The 24,953-nt window shown below is 40.6% G+C and overlaps 1 protein-coding gene across 3 annotated transcripts in view; it reads left to right on the plus strand.

The window, feature by feature from the left end:
* The window catches only part of scube2 (signal peptide, CUB domain, EGF-like 2), a 113,003-nt gene that overhangs the window by 55,633 nt on the left and 32,417 nt on the right, over positions 1-24,953 (plus strand). For 2 of the 3 annotated variants that reach the window (XM_063063171.1, XM_063063172.1), the window contains 8 exons: positions 2,862-2,984; positions 4,684-4,800; positions 9,666-9,788; positions 10,283-10,399; positions 11,710-11,799; positions 16,242-16,364; positions 18,816-18,983; positions 19,477-19,680. In XM_063063171.1, the coding sequence (XP_062919241.1) occupies positions 2,862-2,984; positions 4,684-4,800; positions 9,666-9,788; positions 10,283-10,399; positions 11,710-11,799; positions 16,242-16,364; positions 18,816-18,983; positions 19,477-19,680 (1,065 nt within the window). The remainder of the gene's footprint in view (positions 1-2,861; positions 2,985-4,683; positions 4,801-9,665; positions 9,789-10,282; positions 10,400-11,709; positions 11,800-16,241; positions 16,365-18,815; positions 18,984-19,476; positions 19,681-24,953) is intronic. The other variant, XM_063063173.1, reaches the window with a different exon arrangement.

Below are 24,953 nucleotides of genomic sequence, written 5' to 3' on the forward strand. Positions count from 1 at the left end.
GTGTTGACTGTAAGGAATTTGTACATTCTCCCCGTGTGGGTTTCCTGCAGGAGCTCCTGTTTCCCACCCACATTCCAAAGATGAATGGGTTAGGGTCAGTAATTTCAGGGTATGCTGTGTTGTCACTGGATGTGTAGCAACACTTGCGGCTACCCAGCACAATCCTCACTGATTTGATTTGATGCAAATGACACATTTCACTGTATGTTTTGATGTTCCAATATACATGTGATAAATAAAGCTAAACTATCTATCTATCTACCTTTAGAAAGTTACTGAATCTACCACCATAGGGATTCCAAAAAAATACTTGGATTTTTAATACTTCATCAGAGAGTCAGGTTGGATTTGTGAATGTCCGATTAATCTAATGACAATTTTGATGTTTTCATTAACATGGTAAATTCTGTAGTTCTGGAGGCATTTACTTGTAAACGATACAGGTAACTTGTGTTGTAGATATTCAGATTACAGAAATTCACATTTACAGAATTACAAATCATGAATTTGAGGTACATAGAGAATAAAATTCACTTACACTGAACTGATGTGGCAAAAAGTAAATAACTCGGTACAATTTCTTTTCCAACTTCCATTTCTCAACCCATGTGCAGGGGATGCATTTTGTGTTACAGAAAATCGCACTATGGACTGTCATTTGGGAATGCCACCCACACTTGTAATGTGGAGATCGCCTGTATGTAATCGTGGCTGGTGATGTCAGAGTTTATTATCCATTCTGAATTGCCTTTGAGGAGGTGATATTGAGCCAAGGTCTTGTAATCCTGCATGGTGTTGTAAGAGGGGGAGACCCAACCTGAAAGACGGGTGATATATTTCTAAGTCAGGTTACTATTGTGACTGGTGACATTCTCACACGTCTGTTGTCCTGGTCCTGTCAGGTGAGTACAAGAGCAAGGATATGATGCTGAGGCTTTATAAGGCACTGGTGACGTCTCACCTTGAGTATTGTGATCAGTTTTGGGCCCCTCATCTTAGAAAAGATGTGCTGGCATTGGAGAGGGTCCAGACGAGGTTCACAAGGATGATTCCAGGAATGAAAGGGTTATCATATGAGGAATGTTTGATGGCTCTGGATCTGTACTCACTGGAATTCAGAAGAATGAGGGGGGATCCCATTGAAACCTTTTGAATGTTGAAAGGCCTAGACAGGGTAGATGTGGAAAGGATGTTTCCCATGGTGGGAGAGTCTAGGACGAGAGGGCACAGCCTCAGGATAGAGGGGCACCCTTACAAATCAGAGGTGCAGTGAAATTTCTTTAGCCAAAGGTTGGTGAATTTGTGGAATTTGTTGCCACATGCAGTTGTGGAGTCCAGGTCGTTGGATGTATTTCATTCATTCAGGTGCCTTGCCGTTCGGAGTGGGCGATCATGTCTCTCCATCCATCACGGTCCCTGACCCTCCGACTGTAGCTGTTGCCTCCCCTGTATCTAACCATGATGTTATTCCATCTATCATTTTCATTCTCTGTCTGCTTCTGCTTCTTTTTCCTTCCAGCTTTCCAGTTGTAACTAAATGTTCCAATGTCTCTCTTCCATTGATGTGTCCAAAGAATTTTGATTGCTGTTTTCTGATTTTTTTAAGTAATGTACATTTTGTTTTCGTTCTCTGTAGAACTTCTTCGTTGGTTATCCTGTCCGTATATGATGTGCGTAGCATTCTTCTGAGGAACCACATCTCTGCTGCATTGATTCTTTTTTCCATTGCGTTTGTGATGTACAAATGCAATGGCAGAGAGTGATAGGTTGTTGATTGGACATGACATCAAAGGTAACGGGGAGAAGGCCATGAACTGGGGTTGAGGAGGAGATTAAAAAAAAGAATCAGTCACGATTGAATGGTGGAGCAGACTCGATAGGCCAGATGGCCTAATTCTGCTCCTATGTCTTATGGTCTTATGGTGACTGACTTTGCTGCCTCTCTGTGTAGGGTAGGCCTGTAACTGCAAAGATAACTGCGGCAACATTGTTCTCCTGGAGGAAGTGAATGCTTCAGGTAATCAGTGCTGATCAAGAAGGATGCTTTGTTCTTGCTGCTTGAGTGCTTCTGGAGATACAGCTATACAGGGAAATAAAGACTAATCCATTGTGAAGGTAGTGGACTTGACGGTGGTAATTTTGAAAATCAAAGTCATGTAAAATCCTGACCTGGAAATATATCGCCATTCTGTCACTGGGAGTAACTTCACCAGAACGTGATGGATAATATACACTGGCATTGCCAGGTGTGGCCACTATTAGTCCACAAGTAAATGTGTTCTGGAACTTCATAATTTACCATGTTAATGAAAACAAAGAGTAGGTGGTTAGATTCTTTTTAATTACAATTTGATAAAGTTTCTGTGGTGGTTAATAACAAAAACGCAAGGGCATGGAAATCAAGCCATGTTGTTTGGATTCTGATTGGCATGATGTGACAAATGGTAGATAACAAAGAGCTGTGCTGGGGTTTCAACCTTTCAGTACAGATGAAGGAAAGGTGTTGTAAGTTCTGTGCTGTGGTGATGCTGAGTTATGGGGATGGTTAGTTTGATCTGGAAGAGAGATCTGAGAAGGGACTTGCATAGATTGTGAATATGTAGCTCGTGGACAGGTGGATTTTCACATGAGCTAGTGGACCATTTACTTTGGTTTTCTTCAGTTTTCATGCAACGTGTATTATTGATATCACATTGTTCATTTATCTCATGAAAACCTATCATGTTAAGCATGGATGTTAGATTCCACCTTGAATTTTTGGCTTTAGTATAAAACTTCTCACTCTTCGTATCATTCTCCTCAGATGTTTGGGTAAAACTATTAATTGCAAAAGAACTGAATAGTCTTCACTTACCTTCCAGATATTGATGAATGCCTGATCAGTAATGGTGATTGTGATCACTTCTGTAAGAATACCATTGGCAGTTTTGACTGCAATTGCAAGAAAGGCTACAAGCTTTTAACAGATGAAAGAACCTGCCAAGGTTGGTTTAAATGATACTTAGGATCAGTTTCCTGGATTTTCTTGTCCACCATAATGCTTCTCAGGAGCGTTGTCATGTGTTGCGGTCTCCATGCAATTTATGTTGCACATAAATAAAGGTATATATTGCTTTAAAGCTTCATGCAAAAACCTTTAGACAAATTGGGTTCAGTTTTTCTCTTTGTTCAGTTATCCTACCTTCTCCTGTCTTGAAAAGTAACTGCTGAGAACTTCATCGTTGCAACTCATCAACAAACACATGAATATCTAAACAAAACTGAACTTAAAGCAATACACTCAGGACCACTTCATTGTACACCCGTACACCTGCTCATTAACACAAGAATCTAATCAGCCAATTATGCGTTAAAGCAAGTGGCAGTTCTCTGGATGAAAACACTGTGTTAATGAGAGAGCTCAGAGGTTTAATGAGAGAGGTCGGAGGTGAAGGGCCAGACTAGTTCAGGCTGAAAGGAAGGTAACAGTAATTCACATAACCACTCCTTACAACAGCGGTGTTTAAGAAGAGCATCTCTGAATGCACAACACATAAACCTTGAAGTGGATGGGCTACGGTAGCAGATCATGAACATACACTCAGTGGACCCTTTATTAGGTATAGGAGGCAAAATAGCAACACAATGGACACGGTAAGTTGATAAATAAAGTGTACATTAAAAAAAGGTAGTGTTCACTGCTGGGTCAATCTAACTGGCTGGAAATGCAACCTAAATAGCCAAGAAATCTGCAACAAAGTGGATATTTCAACCATTTTTATGGGTTTTTACTTCGCATGTAAATTATTTCAAAAGACAACAGAACACAATTTTCTTTTTTGCTTTAAAAGCAGTGAGTTGAAACACTAGCATATATCTATTTATCCCTTTAATTCTGTTAATAAAGATTTGATTTCGAATTACGTTTTCTATAAGTAGAAATTAAAAGCAGACTCGTAAAGCGGGCAACTAATTCTGTATTACTTGCCACGTGCTCCAGTCAAAGACCAACATCACTTCATTGTTTTCTGATTGTTTGCTGATCCCTGACCACTATATGTGTATGGTCATGGATAAACATTCTGTACCCTAGCTTAATTTATTACATTCAAGCCAGGTTTAAAGTCCTTGGTGGAACTGCATGTAATGAAGTGAAATGTTGAATGACCTACCTTCTTATTTGACTTTATGAAATTGCATTTCAAGAAGCAATAATTACCAGACAGCTTAGTAGTATTTTGTTGTTCAATCTTATCGATCTAACTGACTTTGACAACTGTTTGATGATACCTATTTTCTTTGTAAATTTTTGTTTTGTTATTCATCTGTCTGGTGCATTGCAATCAAGCTAAATCTTGGTCTCATTGATTTTAACCTCCTCTTCCATTTGAGTGTTTGACACATTCCTGTTGGGACCCAAAACTAGATTGAAACAAAAGAAGTTGAACAGATATTTATAAATATATTACAGCTCAGACCACCTGACAGTGATTTGAAGGTTGATAATTGGCTTTTCCTTGGTGTTGGGACTAATTCCCAACAATCCACCCAGCTAGTGTTTTGGGCAGGATGGTTGGCACTGGTCAATGTCATATAATGCAAATAATAACCATACTCTATGATGAGATGGATTTTTTCTATTGTTTAGTAGATTGTAATTGATTAGATTTTAACTGATAAAATGCGCCCATTTGCCATTTGCAGATATTGATGAATGCTTCTTTGACAGAGCATGTGATCACATTTGTGTCAACTACCCAGGATATTTTGAGTGCATTTGTAAGAAAGGATATACCTTGTATGGACTAACGCATTGTGGAGGTAAGTTGATGTGAACATCTCACGAGACATTCTTCAGAGTTTAGATTTTTATTTGATTTTTGTTTAACCATAAAAATAACAATCGGCACAAACTAGGAAGTAATGTTTACCAAAAAGATGAAATTAAAAAAAAAACAGAAATTACTGAGATGCCTAGCATCTGTGGAAAGAGAAAGTTAATATTTCAGCTGGTTGATATTTCATCTCAATCAGAGGAGTGAGGAAATATGTTTTTAAATCTCAGAGAGATGGATGGTGGAGAGAACAGATAGCTAAGGTGATTGTCCAGGTGACAGAAATGCTTTTTGTGCTGGCCAGAGAAAATGCTGATTGTCTGTTGATCCCAGTTTGTCTGGCTCATAAAATGGAAATCGAGTGAGATGAAGAATAAAAAAAAGCGATAGAGAAGTGAGATGTGGAATAGAGCGGCTGCTGGTAGTCTGAAATAAAACTGGGTAGGATATATGTTCATAATGTGGTTGCAATTACCCTATTACTCTTCTTAAGTTCAAGTTTAATTATCATTCAACCATACATGAATACAGCCAAATGAAACAGTGTTCCTCTGGGGCCAAGGTGCAAATCACGCTACCAACAGCACATAGCACACTGCACATAGGACATAGCATAAATAACACATATGGTTACGATTTCAGAAAGCATACAGACACAAAGATGAAAATAAATAATATAACCCAAGCCTCTGAGTGGCATGACTGTAAATTGATGGTAAAATGTCCTGGTGTTCACTCAGAGGGTAGCACTGAGTGAACACCGGGGGGGGGGGCAGCACAGAGTGAACACCAAGGGGCAGCACGGAGTGAACACCAGGGGGCAGCACCGAGTGAACACCAGGGGGCAGCACGGAGTGAACACCGGAGGGCCGCACTGAGTGAAAACTGGAGGGCGGCACAGAGCGAACACCAGGGGGCAGCATGGAGTGAACACCAGGGGGCAGCACTGAGCAAACACCAGAGAGCAGCACTGGGTGAACACTGGCGGGGGGGCGGGGAAGCACTGAGTGAACACTGGAGGGCAGCATGGAGTGAACACCGGAGAGCAGCACTGAGTGAACACCAGGGGGCAGCACGGAGTGAACACCGGAGGGTAGCACTGAGTGAACACCAGGGGGCAGCACCGAGTGAAAACTGGAGGGCGGCACAGAGCGAACACCAGGGGGCAGCATGGAGTGAACACCAGGGGGCAGCACCGAGTGAAAACTGGAGGGCAGCACTGAGCAAACACCAGAGAGCAGCACTGGGTGAACACTGGCGGGGGGGGGCGGGGAAGCACTGAATGAACACTGGAGGGCAGCACGGAGTGAACACCAGAGAGCAGCACGGAGTGAACACCAGAGAGCAGCACTAAGTGAACACCAGGGGGCAGCACGGAGTGAACACCAGGGGGCAGCACCGAGTGAACACCAGGGGGCAGCACGGAGTGAAAACCGGAGGGCCGCATTGAGCAAACACCGGAGGGCAGCACTGAGCGAACACCGGAGGGCAGCACTGAGCGAACACCAGAGGGCAGCACTGAGTGAACACCAGGGGGCAGCACGGAGTGAACACCGGAGGGCAGCACTGAGTGAATACCAGGGGGGGCAGCACTGAGTGAACACCAGAGGGCAGCACTGAGCGAAAACTGGAGGGCAGCACGGAGCGAAAACCGGAGAGCAGCACTGGGTGAACACCAGGGGACAGCACGGACAGGGGCTGTTGGGTCCAAACAAGCATGGACTCCAGTGCATCCACTGTGCCTCTGCTCTCTCCCATGTCGCTTTCGGCATCTCTTCCTTAGGCATCTGCAACAGGCAGTCCCACAGCACTGGCGTAATCCTCACAACAACCGAGGCAATACCACCACCCCCGTTCCGACCCCACCATCAATCTCACCAATAAAACCAGTGAACTGCACCTGCAGTATTCCACATTACCAATGTCCAACAGGGTCTTGCAACCCCAATAAAAACGCTAAGATGATCACTCGCTCCTTTTGTTAGATCGTTCTCTGTCTTGGCACACGGCACACCACAAGTCCAAGCAAAAACACAACAACAATTCGCTGATGGGATAGTCCTGAAGTACTTGATGTTCTTCGTATCCATCAGTGACTTTGCGATCGTAAAACAGATGTACAGGTCGAATAAATACACCTTTGTTTGGACCCAGATTGGCCAATGCATCCGAGGACACTACAATCTTACCAGAAATCTTACACAACTTGAATAAGCTGTCAACATTTCGGGCCAAGACGCCTCATCAGGTCCTGATGAAGGGTCTCGGCCTGAAATGTTGACTGTTCATTTCCCTAGATGCTGCCTGACCTGCTGAGTTCCTCCAGCATTTTGTGTGTCTTCCTCTGGATCGCTTGCTTCTTCAGAATCTCTTGTGTTTAAAATTTCGTGACATATGCCAATGATATTAAGCCTAATTCTGATTCTGATAACTACGCTCATTCTAATTCTGGTCTTCACACAACCAATGGTATCACTTTAAGGACTCTTAATCTTGTTATTTCATGCTCATTATTTACTGCCATTTATTTATATTTGCATTTGCAGTTTGTTGCCCATTGATCCTGTTTACAGTTACTGTTCTATAGATATGTTAAGCATGCCTGCAGAAAAAGAATCTCAGAGTTGTGTGTGGTGACATACATGTACTCTGATGATAAATTATACTTTGAACTTTGGTCTTAGACTCACCCTCTATAAGAAACATCCTCCCCACGTTCACACTATCTACTTTGAGATATCCTGGTCCCTAACACCTGGGAGGCTTCTCTTTTGCGGACACAGAATCTGCTCTCCATCCCCCTAAATATTGAGCCTCCTATCACTCTGACTCTGCCTGACTTTACTCTTTCCCGCTGAGCCTCTGAGCTGGCCACGGTGCCACTGGTCTGGCTGCTGCTGCTGTGCCCTGATAGATCATCCTCCCCAGAAGTATCCAAAGGCGTATACTCATTGCTGAGGAGAATGGGCACAGGGGAACCCTTTACTGGCTGTCTGCTCCCCTTACTTTGCCTGCTGGCCACACACCTCTCTGAAGCCTGTACTCTGGGTGTGACCATCTCAGTGAAAGTCTCATCTATGAAGCTTTCAGCCTCCCGAGATGGTCCTGAATGCATCCAGCTCCATCTCCAGTTCCTGGACCTTGTCAGTCAGGAGCTGAAGGTGGGTGCACTTTCTGCAGATGTAGCCATCAGGAAAACTATTAAGTACCTTTGCAATTCCACATCTTTAGGAGGAGCATTCCACTGCCTTAACTACCAACCTGCCTCCAATTGTTAGGTTCTAGCCCGTGCCTGTTCTCATTCAAATCTGTTGAGCCAAAGCCTAGCCTCTCTAACACTGTCCACTCCAACGATGGCCATCTTACATCTCACTTCTTTTTATTGTCCCCTGCCAAATGCCTAAGAGATTGTTACAATTGCAGCCCGAAGAAACATTATAAAAGGCCCCAAGCTCTTTTTAAACCTTGTGCTGACTCACCAACAAATAATCGATGCCTGTTAACATCATTAAATTAATTATTAAAAATGCAAAATTGGTTCTGTTTATCAATTGCAAAAAGACAGAATGTATGGTGATATCCAAAAAGAAGGAGAATCCTATCTGCAGGCTGAGAATAAATGGGGAAGACATAAAACAAGTACAGAACTTTTGCTACTTAGGAAGCTGGGTGACATCAGACGGCAGGTGCGACATGGACATCAAAAGAAGAATAGGGATGGCAAAAGACACTTACGAGAATGAAGTGTATACTGACCAACAATTGAAGCAGCAGAGATGTGGTTTTTGAGGAGGATGCAAAGAATATCATGGACAAAACGAATATCTAATGAGGATGTCATGAAGAGAGCAAGCACAAAAAGAGAAATAATGTATGAGATCATGAAAAGGCAACGTAACTTCATTGGACATGTGATTAGGAAAGAGGAGTTAGAATGCACGGTAATTGTGGGACAGATTGAAGATTGAAAGCAAGAGGAAGACAAAGACAAATGATGTTGGAGGTAGCAGCCAGAGAACTGGAAATAAACACCAATGAATTGATCCACTTGACCCGAAACAGGAATGTGTGGGCCATGGCAGTAAGGGCGCGGCACCTGATGATGATGATGAAAAAATGCAAGATACAACAGAAATGATGAAGCATCATGATTTCTGTTGTACCTTCCATTTTAAATAAATAATTTATTTAATTTTAAAGTGTTTAGGTGTTGTTATCCAGTGAGCTATTTATAGTTTTCGATCTAAATAATAATCTTGTTCATGTTAATGTTGTTACGTGCTTGGAAGACTTGGTACAATTTATCCCGTGGCCTTAACACACAAAGGCAAAATACCACTGTTCCTCTGTCACTCACCCACCTGCATGCCAGTGATATCAGGTTTTCTGTTCTCTCTTTAGCTGAACTTCTGAATTGTCCTGCGCCTCCATCACTTCCAGAACATTACTAGTATAACAATTGTTTGTTAACTTTTTCCCCAGTTCTTTTCTCTCCTGTTGTTTGAGTTACTTTTATTTGCAACAATCAGACAGCCCACAGTTGCCTTGCTCATGTACCCAACCTCATGTATGAGATTGGACAGCTTTTCTCTGAAGGTATTTCCACAGCAAAACTGCTTCTTGTCAAGTCATCAACAGAGAAAAAAAACTTTGGTTTGCAAGACCATGAACTGATCAGATTCCCCTCCCTCAATCAGGAATGCTGAGGCCAATTAGACAATCCTATTCCCATATACATTGCATGTCTTACCACTGTGACTAGATTTACTCTGAGCTATGAAGAAAGACGGCAAAAACTTTTTTTTGTAATTGTATGTATTTTTTTTTGCTTTTTGGTTGAATTCTTTTTAGATTTTGATGAGTGCAGCATCAACAATGGGGGCTGTGAACACAGATGTGTAAACACAGTGGGAAGTTACGAGTGCCATTGTCAACCAGGTTATAAATTACATTGGAATAAGAAAGACTGTGTTGGTAAGAAACCATATGGAACTGATTACTTCTATACCCCTTTGTCAAATCTTTTAAGTGTCATTAGGAGCCTCAATAGAATATTTACTGAATGAATATCAGATCAGTTCTTTCAGTTCATGGATCTTCAGTTTTATCTGTTTGCATTAAATGTAATTGTTAATTGCCAATAATAGCATGTAGAAACAGGAGATACTTTTTGCTGATTTCTTTATGATCATTTCATATTGCAATGGTCAGTCTGAGTGATTTCTTTCTCTCTCTCTTTCACATTTTCCCTCAGTGTGTTGCATCATTTACTCTTTTGTCAGTTCAAGTTAATCTTTGCTTCTTGTTGACTTTTTACTGGCAACGCAAGATAAGTTTTACCACTTGTCATGGTCATGGGATTTGATTGTAAATTGGAGGCAGTGTAATGTTATTTTAAAAGGCAATTGTCTTAACCATGCAATTATCTTTTTTTCCCCATGAGTGTGTCATCTTTTTATCCTCTTTAGAAGCAGAGAAGCTCCTACCGGGGAAAGTGTCAGCCAAAGCCCTGCTTAACTGCAGTAAAAGAGGTGGAGCTGATATGTGTTCTTTGAGCTGCCTATCAAATGTGCATTTTGCTGCTGGTGAGTTTCTTCAATAGGCGTTAAATAAAGTTTTAGTGCCACATATTTGAACTTCTACTCTTAGATTGTGTTCTAATTACTGCAAATGTTCAATGAAGTAAACTTTAAGGTTTCACGCTGCACCATGCAGAAACCTGAGAAATACTCTCCTTGCAGAATGTGACTCTGAGGCACTAAACAGAACTACGGATGAAGGGTAGAGTTTCCACTTGGAATGCCAGGAATATCAGCACAATGCAAGCATAACTGACTACACTACTGTCGAGCAATCTTTTATTCCAGTTTTGTTGGAACAAGCTCTATCATTAAGGACTCACGTCAAAATTGTAAAATCTGCTTTAAGTGCTGATCAGGGAATCCTCTTCCAATTCCTCCTCACTTCTGAAGTGCTCAAACATGTTTTAAATATTTTCTAACATTCAAAGGTCACTCAATTTACTATGAAACTGCCCAGAATATACCTATACAAGATTCATTATAGATTAGGATATTTTCAGTGATTTTAAAATGAGGTTATTCCCAGAGTTATTGATAAAGACAGAGTTTCTAACAAAGTGGATGAATAAATCTAACCCAGGCTGCAAATAGCAAATATGTAAATAAGCTATTTTAAATGAAGCTACAAAATTATTTTCTATAACATTTCTGGTTTGTCAGATACTTTTTGTTTATAGTTATGCAAATGAATTTTATTAAGAATTTGAACTGTGACCAAACCCGCAAACTTTTGCACCTGAAATGATCCCAGTGGATTCAGATGTCGGTATAAGTAGCAAATGCAAAATTTTGTGCTGAACAATTACACAATTGTAATTACTACTGAGAATTTGAGTGTCTATATTTTATGGGAAATATGATGTAGTCAGTACAAATTCTAAGCATCTTGACCTAACCAAATAAAGCTGATTTATCAAGTACATGTTAAATTAGTGGACAGCACAATGTGGGAGTGTGTGAAAGTCTCGGGACTGCTCCTCAGATAGTATTAGTGGATCCAAGCCTGCACCTGCACAAGATTTTTAAACATGAACCATTTATTATGTCCCTCTCCTTTTAGGGTAATTCCAGTGAGTTATGACTGATTGCTCATCATTAACATTTCAGAGTCAAGATATTTCGTCGGCACTGAGAATCTCAGACCTGGATATTAACTGTTTCTTTGACCCGCTGAGAGATTCCAGTTTCTGTCTCTGTTTTTAAATTTGAAATGGCAGGGAATAATCTTCGTTTGGTCTGAAGTTATTAAGTTATTACTCTCATCAATGGAAGTTTTATTGGTTGAGCTAACTTATTTTGAATGTATTTGGCAGAGTCTGAGGATTCTTACACATTTAGATGTGGCATGTCTTCTCAATGTCAACACCTTGGGCAGAATATAAAAAATGCTACACACTGTGCAGGTAAGTGAGCAGAAGATTTCCACGTGGCTGCCGCTTGTTCCTTTGAAATTGTGTTTTGGTGTTGCTTGTTACAAGACCTGACCATGATGATCAGCGAGAAGTTCCTCTGATCAGGTAGAATCACCTGGAAGATCAGCAAACTCCCTGGGTATTAAAGACAGGGAGAAATTGATTTGGTAGTGTAGGGGAAAAATGGTACTTGTAAATTTGAAATTAATAATATTAATTTTGCATTTTATATCTTGACAATATGTTTAATGACAGCTGAAGAACAAAGTTGTTTTCATGCTTATTTTTTCCTATCTGGAGAAAGTAATCACAATTTGCAGTAGTTGCCTTGAAATTGACTCACAGAATTTACATATGGCTGCATTGATGTGGTTTCACCGATTGAGATCACATCCACTTGCAGTACTCAAGAACTAGTTGTAAAGAGAGAATTCAGATAATGTAGAGCTCCACCCAAGCATCTGAGTATTGCAGTTGTGCTCCAGATTCCATCCGGACCATTGGGAGATCTGCTGATCTGTGTTTCAATGCTGCCTTATTTTTCCTTTTGCCACTACAGCATTAATGGATGTACAGATGTCGCACCATTCAGTCCATTGGCAGCTGCAGCACAATGATCACAAATTCAGTAGACTACTTCACTTCCCCAAAATGTTGAATTGAACATTGTTATAATATTGCTAATATAGATGCCAATTACATTTCTACCTGAAAGTATTGTTGATAGTCTTTCATCATGGATTTGAATCAGAGGATCAATGCAGCAGTGCTGAACGACCATTAGAAATTGATAATTAGCCTATGGCACCTAACCTAATTCCAGTACAATGCATCGATACAGAATGCAAGTTAAAGTACTTCATATGCAAGTTTACTTAAAATGCCAGCTACTCTTTAATCTGAAACTCCCAAATCTTTATTTTTCTTTGAAGTGTAGAATTGGAACTTGTCATCACATCTTCGTGCAACATCCAGATTCTTTGACCATTTTGCAAACACTAATACAACGTCACCAGAATGACTGGCTCTCACACTTGATGCAGTAGACCATCTTTTCACATTGCTGTGATGTCAGAGCCGCTCGTTGTTAATCATGCAGGAGTTGCTCTAATTGATCTGCACACTGCAATATGTGCATGTCCGATATTTACCGTGTTAGCAGAAATCCAACATTCAATAACCAAGGAAATGAAGCACAGATTAAACAAAAAACACACGTGCACTCAGTTTTATTTAATATTTTTAACAATCAGTATATTATGAAAATTAAACTCCCCTTGCATGTTTATATTGTGATTATTAAAATCACAATGACAGTTCCTTTTAGTGATAGTTTACTTAGCAATTTTAATATTATTAACAATATATTATGAAAATTAAAGTTCCCTCGCATGTTTACATTGTGAATATTCAAATCACAAAGACAGTTTATAAAATTATTTAAATCTGGACTCACAATGATAGGTATAGGGTTGGTGTCTAGAAATTATGTATGGGGTATCACTATTTGATTTGTGTCATTGAAAGGAAACTAAAATATCAAGAGCATAGTAATGCTTTTACTTTAGGTCTGAATGTAACTGAATCTCAAATTAAATTTTGTTAGAAAGCTGCTTTTCAGAATAACCAAACAACAGTAGCAGCAATGTGATGCTATCTAAATAAAGGTCTCCTTCAAATCCTGGTCTGTATGTGCTTCTCTCAACAGTTCTCAACCTTCAGTTCTGTTTCGTGATTTATACAACTCAGATGTTAGGCTGACTAACAAGAAAAGTAATAGCTTATCACCATTTTAACGGGACCTCTGGAGTGTGGTCAATGGAAGTTAGCTATCATCAGCTAATGATTATTTTGCTCGTGAGGATATGAAGAGAAAATTTAATATTCAGAAAAAGACGTGAAACCAGAATACGTCTGGATGGAAAAGGAGAATGAAATCTGCATTTGTGCTTTGTTGCCTCCGAGTTTCCACTCACTTTTCATCTATCAACACAGATCTTTTGATATAAAATAAAAGCCAAGGTTAATTGGAATAGAAGTACCTCCATTATAAATAGCTGTCTGCCTCTGATATCCTTTTTTAATGCCGGTTTTCCCTCTGTGGAATCTTAGGTAATGAGTTTTGACAAGTTGTTTGATCAGGGGACCATCACAACAGTTCAAAAGTTCAAAGTAAATTTATTTTCAGAGTCTATATATTTAATCACCATATACCACCTGAGATTCACATACTTTCAGGCAATTACAGTAAATACAAGAAACACAATAGGTTTAATGAAAGACCGCACCCAACAGGATAGACAAACAACCAGTGTGCAAAGGACAACAAATGGTGCATACAAATAGAAACAAAAAAATAAAATAATAATAATAATATTAATTAAGCAATAAATATCGAGAACATGAAATGAAGAGTCCATAAAACCATAAGATATAGGAGAAGAATTAGGCCATTTCATCATGGCTGATCCAATTTTCTCCTGCCTTCTCCCCGTATCCCTCATGCCCTGCCCAGTCAAGAATCTATCAAACTCTGCCTTAATATACATAAAGACTTGACCTCCACAGTGCTTGTGGCAAAGAATTCTGCAGAATCACCACTCTCTGACTAAACAAATTCCTCCTCATCTCCGTTCTAAAAGAGCGTCTCTCTATTCTGAGGCTGTGCCCTCTGGTCTTAGACTCTCCCATCATATGAAACATGCTCTCCACATCCACCCTATCAAAGCCTTTCACCATCCAGATAGAGTCCTTAAAAGTGAGTCCATAGGTTATGGAAACAGTTCAGTGATGTGACGAATTGAGTGAAGTTATCCCCGCTGGTTTGACAGCCCAATGTAGGTGGGTAATAACTCTTCCTGAACTTGATGGTGTGGGTCCTAAGGCTCCTGTACCTTCTTCCTGATGGCAGCAGTGAGAAGAGAGCATGGCCTGGGTGGTGGGGGTCCTTGATGATGGATGCTGCTTTCCTGTGACAGTTCTCTTTGTAAATGTTCTCAGTGGTGGGGAGGGTTTTTCATGTCATAGACTGGGCTGTATGTATTACTTTTTGTAGGCGTTTCTGTTCAAGGACATTGGTTGTTCCCATACCAGGCCATGATGCACCCAGTCAATATACTCTCCACCACACATCTATAGAAGTTTGTCAAAGTTTTAGATGACATGCCGAATCTTTGCAAACTTCTAAAGAAACAGAGGTACTGCCGAGCTTTCTTTGTTATGGCATATACGACTTGACCCAGTACAGGTTCTCTGAAACGATAACACTGAGGAATTAAAATCTCTGACCCTCTCCATCCCCGATTCCCCCCCCCCCCATGAGAACTGGCTCATGGACCTTTGGTTTCCTCCTCCTGAAGTCTTGCTGACATTGAGTGAGAGTTTGTTGTTGTGGCACCACTCAGCCAGATTTTCAGTCTCACTCCTATATGCTGATTTGTCACCTCCTTTGATTTGGCCAACGACAGTGGTGTCATCAGCAAACTTAAATGTGGCCATATGATATGATCAATCTGATCATATCATAACAACTGTCCAAATATTTCACCTCAAAGGAGGTGTCACAGGACGGTGGTCAAAAGTGGGGCCACTCCTTCATACTGGACTGGATCCTGGATAGCCGGCCTATGGAATGTGAAATACTGTCAGGTTGGCCACAGTGTAGTTGTCAGCACATTCCTGATTTCTATGGTCTGACATTGATCTTCCTCAGGAAGGTTCTTTCTTTAGCCTATTTAATGTTTGTTTTTGCCCATCGCCATCCCTAACCCTCATGTCTGTTGGCTCCAATCTCCTCGATATCATCCATTCCTCTGCAACTGTCTCGACAATTGATCCTGCACATTGCTTGTACCCACAACTCCTTCCCCTTTCCTGCTGTTTCCATAATCATCATACCACCGACCTCTGATTAGCATCTTCACAACCATGTTGGCATCATTCATAATTCTGCTTCCCAACAAGCTTAAAGTGTTTAATTAATTGTTAAGCCGAGTACAGAAAGTAAAATGATGTAAAATACTGGGGGGAGGGGGGAGGTTGAGGGAGATGAAAGAAAAAAGAGACTAACATAAATTATTTTTATAAATATTTAAATCTTCAATCATGTCCTTTGACAATAATTGACACTTGGGATGCTACCGTGAATTCTCAGGTCCTTGTTCGATAATGCCTTGTGCTTTCTGGTGTGACGATTCAATCTCCGATGGGCATCATTATTAATAATTATTTGAACATTCTCAGCCGATGGAGTAATGCAAAAAGCTAATGTGTTTTTTTGCCTTCCAGTACAAAGAGAAATTTCATTGACTGAAATGTTGATGTGTGATGTTTTGTTTTTCAGTAGATCCAAAGATATGAAGTTCTACTGTTGAATAGTAATATTTCTGACTGTACTTACCTGAATAACAAAGCAGTTTTTCTTTGCCTTCCAGGACTGAACGTCACAAAGCTGCCAACAATAAAGACAACAGCAACTTTTAAACTTAACACAGGAAGATGTGAGTTGAGAGGAATCAAAGAGAAGCTTAAGTATAGTCTGCAGCAGGTCTCTACAGGTACTGTACATGCTTCAGTTCAACAGGGAGGGGACTGAATTATTTTAAGTTTTATTCCAGCTATTTTATTAAAGATCAAGCAAAGAAGTAGTTGCTCCAGGTGCTCCTTTCGTAAAATTTCTGATGTTGTCCTGAGCATAATGAATCAAAAGAGAAAATCACATTTCCTTTCTTGAGAGAGAAAAAAAATGAAGGCATCAAAGTGGAAGTATTATTGGGTGATGCTGCATGCCTTTCTTCAATGTCCTCGCTAACTGATCCTCAAATTAATCCTCGTTTTACTCAAAACCAGAGACAGTGTAAATTTAAATGCTTGGTTGTACGTGATGCTATGTTGATGAAGAGGTTATGGGAGGGGACTCCAGACTTTCGGACCTCGGCAGCTGAAGCAACAGCTGATGCAGTAATTAACTCTGGGAAAGATCAAGTGCTCCAAACTGGAGGATCATAGGCATCTCCAAACGATGAAAGCCTTGAGGAGATTATAGGATAGTTTGGGATGGAGTTGGGAAACAAGGGCAAGAATTTTAAATTATCAAGTGAGGTTGTAGTTACATTAAATCAGATGACCTCAGCTAGACTAAACTGGTCTGCAGTAATTAGCTTCCTCCTCATTCAGTGAGTGAGAGAGAGGGAATGGGGAAATCCAGACAGATGATTTTTTTCTAAAATAGAGACTGGATAGGCTGGATTTGATTTCCCTGGAGAGGAGAAGGCTGAGGGGTGATCTGGTAGAGATATTTCAAACTATGAGGGGATAGATACTGTAGATAACAAAAATCTTTTTTTTCATGGAGGAGGGGTGTCTAAGATAAGAGAACAAAGTTAAAACTGAATGGAAGAAGATTTAGAGGAAATCTGAGGGGGAACTTTTGGTTGGCTTCTATAAAATGCTGTATAATGAGATGTGGAGGCAGATACTCTCATTGTATTTCAGAAACATCTAGGCAAGTACTTGAAACACGCACAACACGCTGGAGGAACTCAGCAGGTTGGGCAGCATCCATGGAAACAAACAGTCAACGTTTCAACGGATGCTGCCCGACCTGCTGAGTTCCTCCAGCGTGTTGTGCGTGTTGCTTTGACCCCAGCATCTGCGGAGTATTTTGTGTTTAGGCAAGTACTTGGATTGCCAAGGCGTAGAAATCCATTGATCTAAAGCTGGATTATTGCATATGGGTACAGCTGGTGGCATGGATGTGATGGACCAAATGGCCTCTTCTTATAATGTACAACTTTGACTCTATGCTAACCAGATCTCTCCTGGAAAAGATGAAAGTAGATATTGAGTGAGGACAGGACCAGACTTAGCTGAGAGTACTCAATACCTCCATTTACGAAGCTCGGTGATTGTTTGGGCTTCATAACTAGGGGTATTGATTACAAAAGTAGGAAGTTATATTGAATCATGTTAATACTCTGTTTAGGCCACAGCTATAAGATGGTGTCCAGTTCTGGTCACCACACTTTCGGAACAATCTCAATGTTTTTGAGAACGTGCAGAGGACATTCAGCTGTATTGGTTTAGGAATGAGAGATTTGGGATGTATGAATCACTCTTAAAATAGCCTTGCCTATGTTGTGTCTGGATTTCTTGTTTAGTTCTGGATCACTGATCTAACCCTCAGCGGACTGCAAAATCTCCTGGTTCATCCATGGATCTTGGTTTGGGTATGTCTGGTATGTTCTCGAAGACACACACTCATCCATACAGGTCTTGATGAAGTTAGTGATAACTGTGGTGTATTCATTCACTTGAAGACGAATCCCTGAATATTACCCAGTCCACTGACTCGAGGCAGTCCTGTATGTGCTCCGCCACTCCCTTGACCATATCTTCTTGGACCTTACCACTGATGCTGAGGTCTTCAGTCTCTGCCTATACAATGGGAGTAGAAGTACAACCTGATTGGGTTGGTGTGAAATGTGTGGGTGTGAAATGACATAGTAAGCGTTCTTGATAGTGGTATAACAGTGATCAAGTATGTTAGCTCCTCTGGTTCCACAGGTGATGTGTTGGTGGTAGTTGTTCTGAGACTTCTTCAAGCTGGCCTCGTCAAAATCTCCCACAATGGAGGTTGCTTACCTTGGAGTAGAGGAGAGCTTATGATAGATTTAATCAGACAGATAAAGAAAAAAAGTCCCAGGAGTGAGGGGTACAAGGGCTAGTCACAGGTTTAGGCAATTGTCACAGGAAAATGTGAAGAATTTTTATGCAGTAATGGTAATGAACTGGAATTTTCTGCCTGTGAAGTAGTAAAAATGGACATGGTCAATGATTATGAAAGGAAATCGGAATGGCACTTAAGGCATTAAACTGTTAGGGTTGATGGAATTGACTGGACTGCACTGCAGAAATGATGTGGACTTGGATCTAACAGCATCTTCTGTGTCTTAACGAATTTATGACTCTTTATTAATTGTCCACTTTTTCCCCATGTCAATATACAGAAAAGTCTAACATTCCTAGTACAAAGAACTGTCAGCTGAATTTTGTAAATGTGAAGTGCAGTTCCTCCAAGAAAAGTCATGACCAGTGGAATCACAAGGAAATGAGAAATGAGGGCTCAGTCATTTCTGCTGTTTTTGAGGTTGAAATGAAACCAGAGGAGGTGACAGGTTGGTTTGAAGAATGCAGAAGGTGCATTTACACGTCTTCTTGCAAGAATTATTTAATTTTTCTTATCTCTTTCCTTTTGCTGTTCTCCCTGTCAAAAGTATCTCCTGTTTTTAGAAGTAACTGCCCTTTTTGTTGGGAGGTGAGCCCTTCAGATTGGAAAATCAACTAAAATTCATTCAACCAATGATCTCATCCTACATCAGGCTAAAAGTTACACATGTACTATTTTGATGCAGTGTTCAAAAACGTAATTCAATTATCAATATCTTCACACATCTGAAGGAAGCACCTCCATTCTCATGTTGTGCTCAACTGTTTCCTGTGACGATGGCTGTCTTGTATTTGTACCTAGTATTTTGAATGAATTTGTTATCTTATTAAAGCATGTCCAAATTATTTATGATATGGTGGTGAAATAGAACTGTCTTCTTGGGATTCTTGACAGCTGTTTGGTAGACTGTTATTATTGAGTATCTTTGTATTTTCTTGTAGAAACCTGTGATTTTGGGTGCATACGACGGAAAACTGAGAAGAGGCTTCGAAAAACGACAAGAACACTGAGGAAATCAATCAACAGGGAGCAGTTCTACCTCCGCGTAGCTGGAACAGAATATGAGGTGGCTAAGAAAACAGCAAAAGCAACGGATTTGCAGGAGTCATGTGCACCAGGCCAGGTTTCTCAGAATAACAGATGTGGTGGGTACAAAGATCTTAAGTTCTAGTTCTAGTCCTTCTGTACTGGCCACCAGAACTTTTTGTACTTAGATTGAAAAAACTATAGTTCATAGGCTTGAAAAAAAGCAAGCTTCTGAACAAATGGTGAAGCAGCATCACCATAAGTTCAGAAAGCCTGAGTGCCTCTGTATTTTCTAACGTTCATCATTCCTTGTTGAGTCTAAATGCTGATCAGATTTTCCTCTTTTTTTTACCTGAATGAGATAATACTATGAGTCCTTTAATCAAAACTAGGATATTGCACATTCAGAAAAGCAGGTACTCAGGGTTTCTGGACTTTTGCTGGTGCTGCTTCCCTCTAAGAGGTCCACAAATGTCACTGGGTGTGCAGGCTTGCGTGTCTCAATGACCCGGAGGGCTATGTCGGCTGGAGTCAGGGCTTTATGTTTTGGCTCTTGGTAGGGTCACCCATGCCAAACAGATCAAAGGGTAGAGGCCAGACTAAGAGTGGTCCACCAGTCCACCAGGTCTGGGGTTTCAGCTCAGGGCTAACAAACCTGAATGGTAAAATAAAACTGTTGAGGAAGCAGCAAAGAAGAATTCTTCTGCATATGTGTGTGATGGTGTTCCTGAGTCTCCATCAGGGACTTTCATGACTGAGAGCAGTGAAAACGGAGCCGCTGAAATGATGAGGGGAGCCGGAGGTGGAGGACCTTCATGGCTGCCCTAAATGCCAGTGGTGTAACGGGCAGTAGGTAGGTGGTGCTGCTTCATTATATCTTCAAAAGCTTGCTTGTATCAAGTCTTGAAAAGTAGATGTTTGGATACAATGTTCTCTGCTTGAAACTCCTGAGCGAATGTCCGTCTATTTCCCAGCAGTGGTAAGAATACTCTCAAGAACTGATCTATTCTTTGCACCTGGAAACAAAAACTACCAAAAGAAGAAATAAGGTGAAAACAGTTCTCTTTGACTCCGTCTTTCCCACAAGTATTGGGTATCAATCCTATTCACATCTAATGTTGTTTGAGCTTCCCTTATACATCATATCAGTCACCACTGATAACAAGGGTCCATTAACACCACTTCTGATAGGTATTCCTAACTCTTTTTGATAACTTTGTAACTGGCACAAAGTATGAGATGATCTGACTTCTGAGTTCCATACATTAGTGTGGTAGCCATTTTCATTTAATAGCAGTCACGGACACTACAGAAAAGTGCACAGGGCAGTAACCAGGCAGAAACAGGGGGACAAACATTTAGATGGGTTTCCAACTCAGTAATTGCTCACAAATGTTAGGCTAGTAAAACAATAAATTATTACATCTGTAAGTTTCATAAATACTCTGATGTACTTTGGACCAAATTGCAAAACAGTAATGTGATAAGTTGAACTCAAAGGTTGGACTTGATGGATGTTGACAGCAGTTTCACATAGCAATGTGCTCGGCTCAGTCCTTGATTCATTCGTACAGGGATTGCTGGGCTGAAAGAAAGAAAGATATAAAATGTAACTTAAGAGTATTCTGAAATGTTTTTGTTCTATCAGATTTTTAGAAACTTTTCAAATAGTTTTAATTGTTGTTGCTGGGAGGTTGTGTCACAACAACCTTGCACTCAATATCAGTAAGACCAAGGAGTTGATTATGGACATCAGGAAAGGGAAGTCAAGGGAACACACATCAGTCCTCATCGAGGGATCAGCAATGGAAAGGATGAGTAGTTTCAAGTTCCTGGGAGCCAATATCTCTGAAGATCTATCCTGGGCCCAACATATTGATGCAATTACAAAGAAGGCATGACAGCGGGTATATCTTATTAGGAGTTTGTCACCAAAGACTCTCACAAACTTCTACAGATGTACCGTGGACAGCATTCTAACTGGTAGCATCACTGTCTGGTGTGGAGAGGCCACGGCACAGCATCAGAAAAAGCTGCAGGAAGTTATAAACTCTTGCTGCTCTATCGTGGGCACTGGCCTCCCCAGCATCCAGGACTCTTTCAAAAGGCAATCCATCATTAAGGGCTCCCATCACCAAGGTCATGCCCTCTTCTCATTGCAACCACAAAGAGGAGGTACAGGAGGAGCTTCTTTCCCTCCACCATTATGTTTCCGAATGAACAATGAATCAACTATCTCACTTTTTTCTCCTTTCTTTTTGTTCTACTTACTTAATTTAATTTTTTAATATATACTTATTGTAATTTATAGTTTATTATTATTATGTGTTGCTGCTGCAAAAATGACACATTTCACAACTTATGCCAGTGAAATTGTACCTGATTCTGATTCTGATTGTTGAGAGGTATTTACTTCATATTTATTAGCTTTAAATATTTCCTGCATACCAGATATATCTCAAAAATCTTGGCAGCTGCTGTAAGTTGGGGGAAGGGCTTAGCTGCCTTTCGAAGTTTTCCAGATGAATTTTGTGGATGGGACTTCTCTATGCAGCACATCACAGCATCAAATCAAATCAAGTCAAGTTGAATTGTCATTCAAGCCATACATGGATACAGCTGAATGTGACAGCGTTTCCCTGGGGCCAAGGTGCAAGAACATACACGCATTCAAAATAACAAGAAAGGGGAAAAAAATAACATAGTCATGTAAGAAAACACATTTTTAGTCCAAGTCCTGCAAATTGATGGTTTCCGGTAGTCCAGCCTGTAATTCCACTGATCCAACACTGGAGGACAGCCCCAAAAGAGACCACCCCCAACGGAGCCCGGATGCCATACAACGCAAGCCCGAGGACTGAGGCCTCGTCTTCGCTACCACCGAGGCAACACTGCTGCCTCGCTGCCTGTCTCACCACCAAAACAGGGGAAGCAGGCTTGTGGCAATCAATGTCCAACAGGGTCTTTCATCATTGTATTTCATCACTTAGCGTTGTAGCATTTGTCATCTGAGTGAAGTATGGTAAGTTTAGAATCAAAATTAGAGCCAGCTTTATCACTGACATAATGTATGGCAGCGAAGTTTGTTGTTTTGTGGCAGCTGTACAGTGCATTACATTACCATAAGCTGCAAATAAAAAAATGTAGCACAGAAGAGGAGTAGCAAGGTAGTGTTTATGTACCGTTCAGGAATCTGATGTCTGAGGGAAAGAAGCTGTTCCTAAAATGTTGATTGTGGATCCTCAGGCTCCTGTGCACTCCCACCCCCCCCCCAGCAGTAGTAATGAGAAGAGGGAATTTCCTGGGTAGTGAAGGTCCTTAATGATGGATGACGCCTTTTGAAGATGTCCGCAATAGTGGACTGGCTTGTGCACATGAAGGAGATGGCTGAGCCTACAGTCCTCCACAGCCTGTTCTGCTCCTGTGTAATGGAACCTCTGTCCTAGGCTGTGAAGGAATTTGCTATAGTCTTTGGTGACATACCAAATCTCCTCAAACTCACTGGCATGCCTCTCTGTGATTGCATCAGTGTGTTGGGCCCAGGTTAGATCCTCGGAAATGTTGATGCCCAGGAACTTGAAGCTACTTACCCTTTCCACTGCTGATCCCTCGATGAGGAACAGTGCACGTTCTCCTGTCTTCCTTTGTAGAAGTGCAGAGTTAATTCTGAATCAAGTGCCTCTCCACCTATGCTGCTCAGTATCTGTGCAATCTGGACAAGCAAGATCAGGCTTCCAAATTCAGTTAAGGCTAGAACAGGGAATAGGAAATATAACCAGGTTGTCTTGTCAGTAAAATCTGGTCCATGGTTAGTTTGAGTTTGAGTTTTAAAAATCCAGAGATGTGTAATTAGTAAAAGTTAAACACTGAATGTTAATAAGCATCAGTTCTAGAAATTTTTAGGAAGAATTTCAACATAACAGTTTTAAAATATCTATTTCCATTGGAGCACCAGATTTGGCTGGTGTATTTTGCTGTGAATATTTTTTTAAACCAGAGATCACATGTCATTCCATCAGTAACTAAATTTAAAACCACTTAGGGTGTGTTTTCAATAAGATGATTCATATTTGGCTTTAGATCATCACCTACGACTGTTTTGCAAAGTGTCCTAGCTTTTACTGGAGATGCTATTAATGCCCAAGAACTCGCCTTTGAGCGTGCCTGTTTTTCATCCATTTTGTTTATCTGAGTTACTGTAACTAACTGATTATAGAGACCTTCTTATGTTGGTTCAGTTCCATAAGGTACAAATGTGCCCATATATCTTACATCAGATACTGCAATGCCTTATTTCTTCAAATCATCGCAGTTCATTGTAAATGTCATATCTATCAGTATACTTTTTAAAAAAAGTAAATGTAGTAGATTTATTTACTTCTATTCATAAATAATTTAATATTTGATCAACTTATTTTTATGTTGGAGAAAACAGAGACCATCCCTGCCTCCATTTTAAGCTCTTGTTCTTGTGCTTGGTAAACCTTGTAAATGGTTGGAAAGCAAAGTGATATATTCTTTTCGTTAGCATGCTAAAGTCTTAAATGACTGATAGCCACACTGGTAGGTGGTTGATGTGTTGTGCAAGTGGATACCCGGAGTATGAACTGCTGAGATTGAGTGGCCATGTGCATTTCTCTGCATCAGCTGGTTGTGATGTTGCCTTGTTTCTGTTGCTTTGGTTGTAATTCCTGATCAAAATGTCAAAGTAAAGTGTGAGGCCATGACCTCTCGATTAGTTCATCCCCTAATGGGTATTATGCAAGAGCCTTTATCTAAGTTATTAGCTGGCTGGCAGAAACAGTGGAAAATGCCTTCCCTTAAACTTTAGTTTTGTTATCTTTACGTATGTTATAAAATGGATTCAATTTTATGTCTCAGCAAGCCACCATTTGAGGAATTAGAAGAGAGGGTGAAATTTTTAACATGAATAATGAGAAAGGAAATGTACGTAATTTCGAAAAGGTCCCTCCTGCTTGAGAATTAAAAGTTCATTTTCCAGCCATTCAGGATGCCAGAAGACAGATTGTAACACATCCTTTACAGCAACACACACAAAATGCTGGAGGAGCTCAGCAGGTCAGGCAGAAAATGTGCAAATGAATAAACGGTCGACATTTTGGACCGAGACCCTTCTTCAGGATTTCCCTTTACAGGTTGTCTCTAGTAACTGGGGCATCAATAATGCAAGCTTGTAAAGGAAGCAAAGAAGTAGCCATGCTATAAGAAGGATCAAAATCTCTGTGGAAGCATTCTCTGCTGTAAGTATAAACATGGTAGTAGCATGGACATCCATTAGTTTTGATACGGCTTTGGGACTCTCAACCCACCCATTACAGAACAGCAACACTTTAAGGTCTTTATGTTTCCTTCGTTCAAAATCTGAGGAACT

Source organism: Mobula hypostoma, chromosome 11 (assembly GCF_963921235.1).
Source record: "Mobula hypostoma chromosome 11, sMobHyp1.1, whole genome shotgun sequence".
Classification (NCBI taxonomy): domain Eukaryota; kingdom Metazoa; phylum Chordata; class Chondrichthyes; order Myliobatiformes; family Myliobatidae; genus Mobula; species Mobula hypostoma.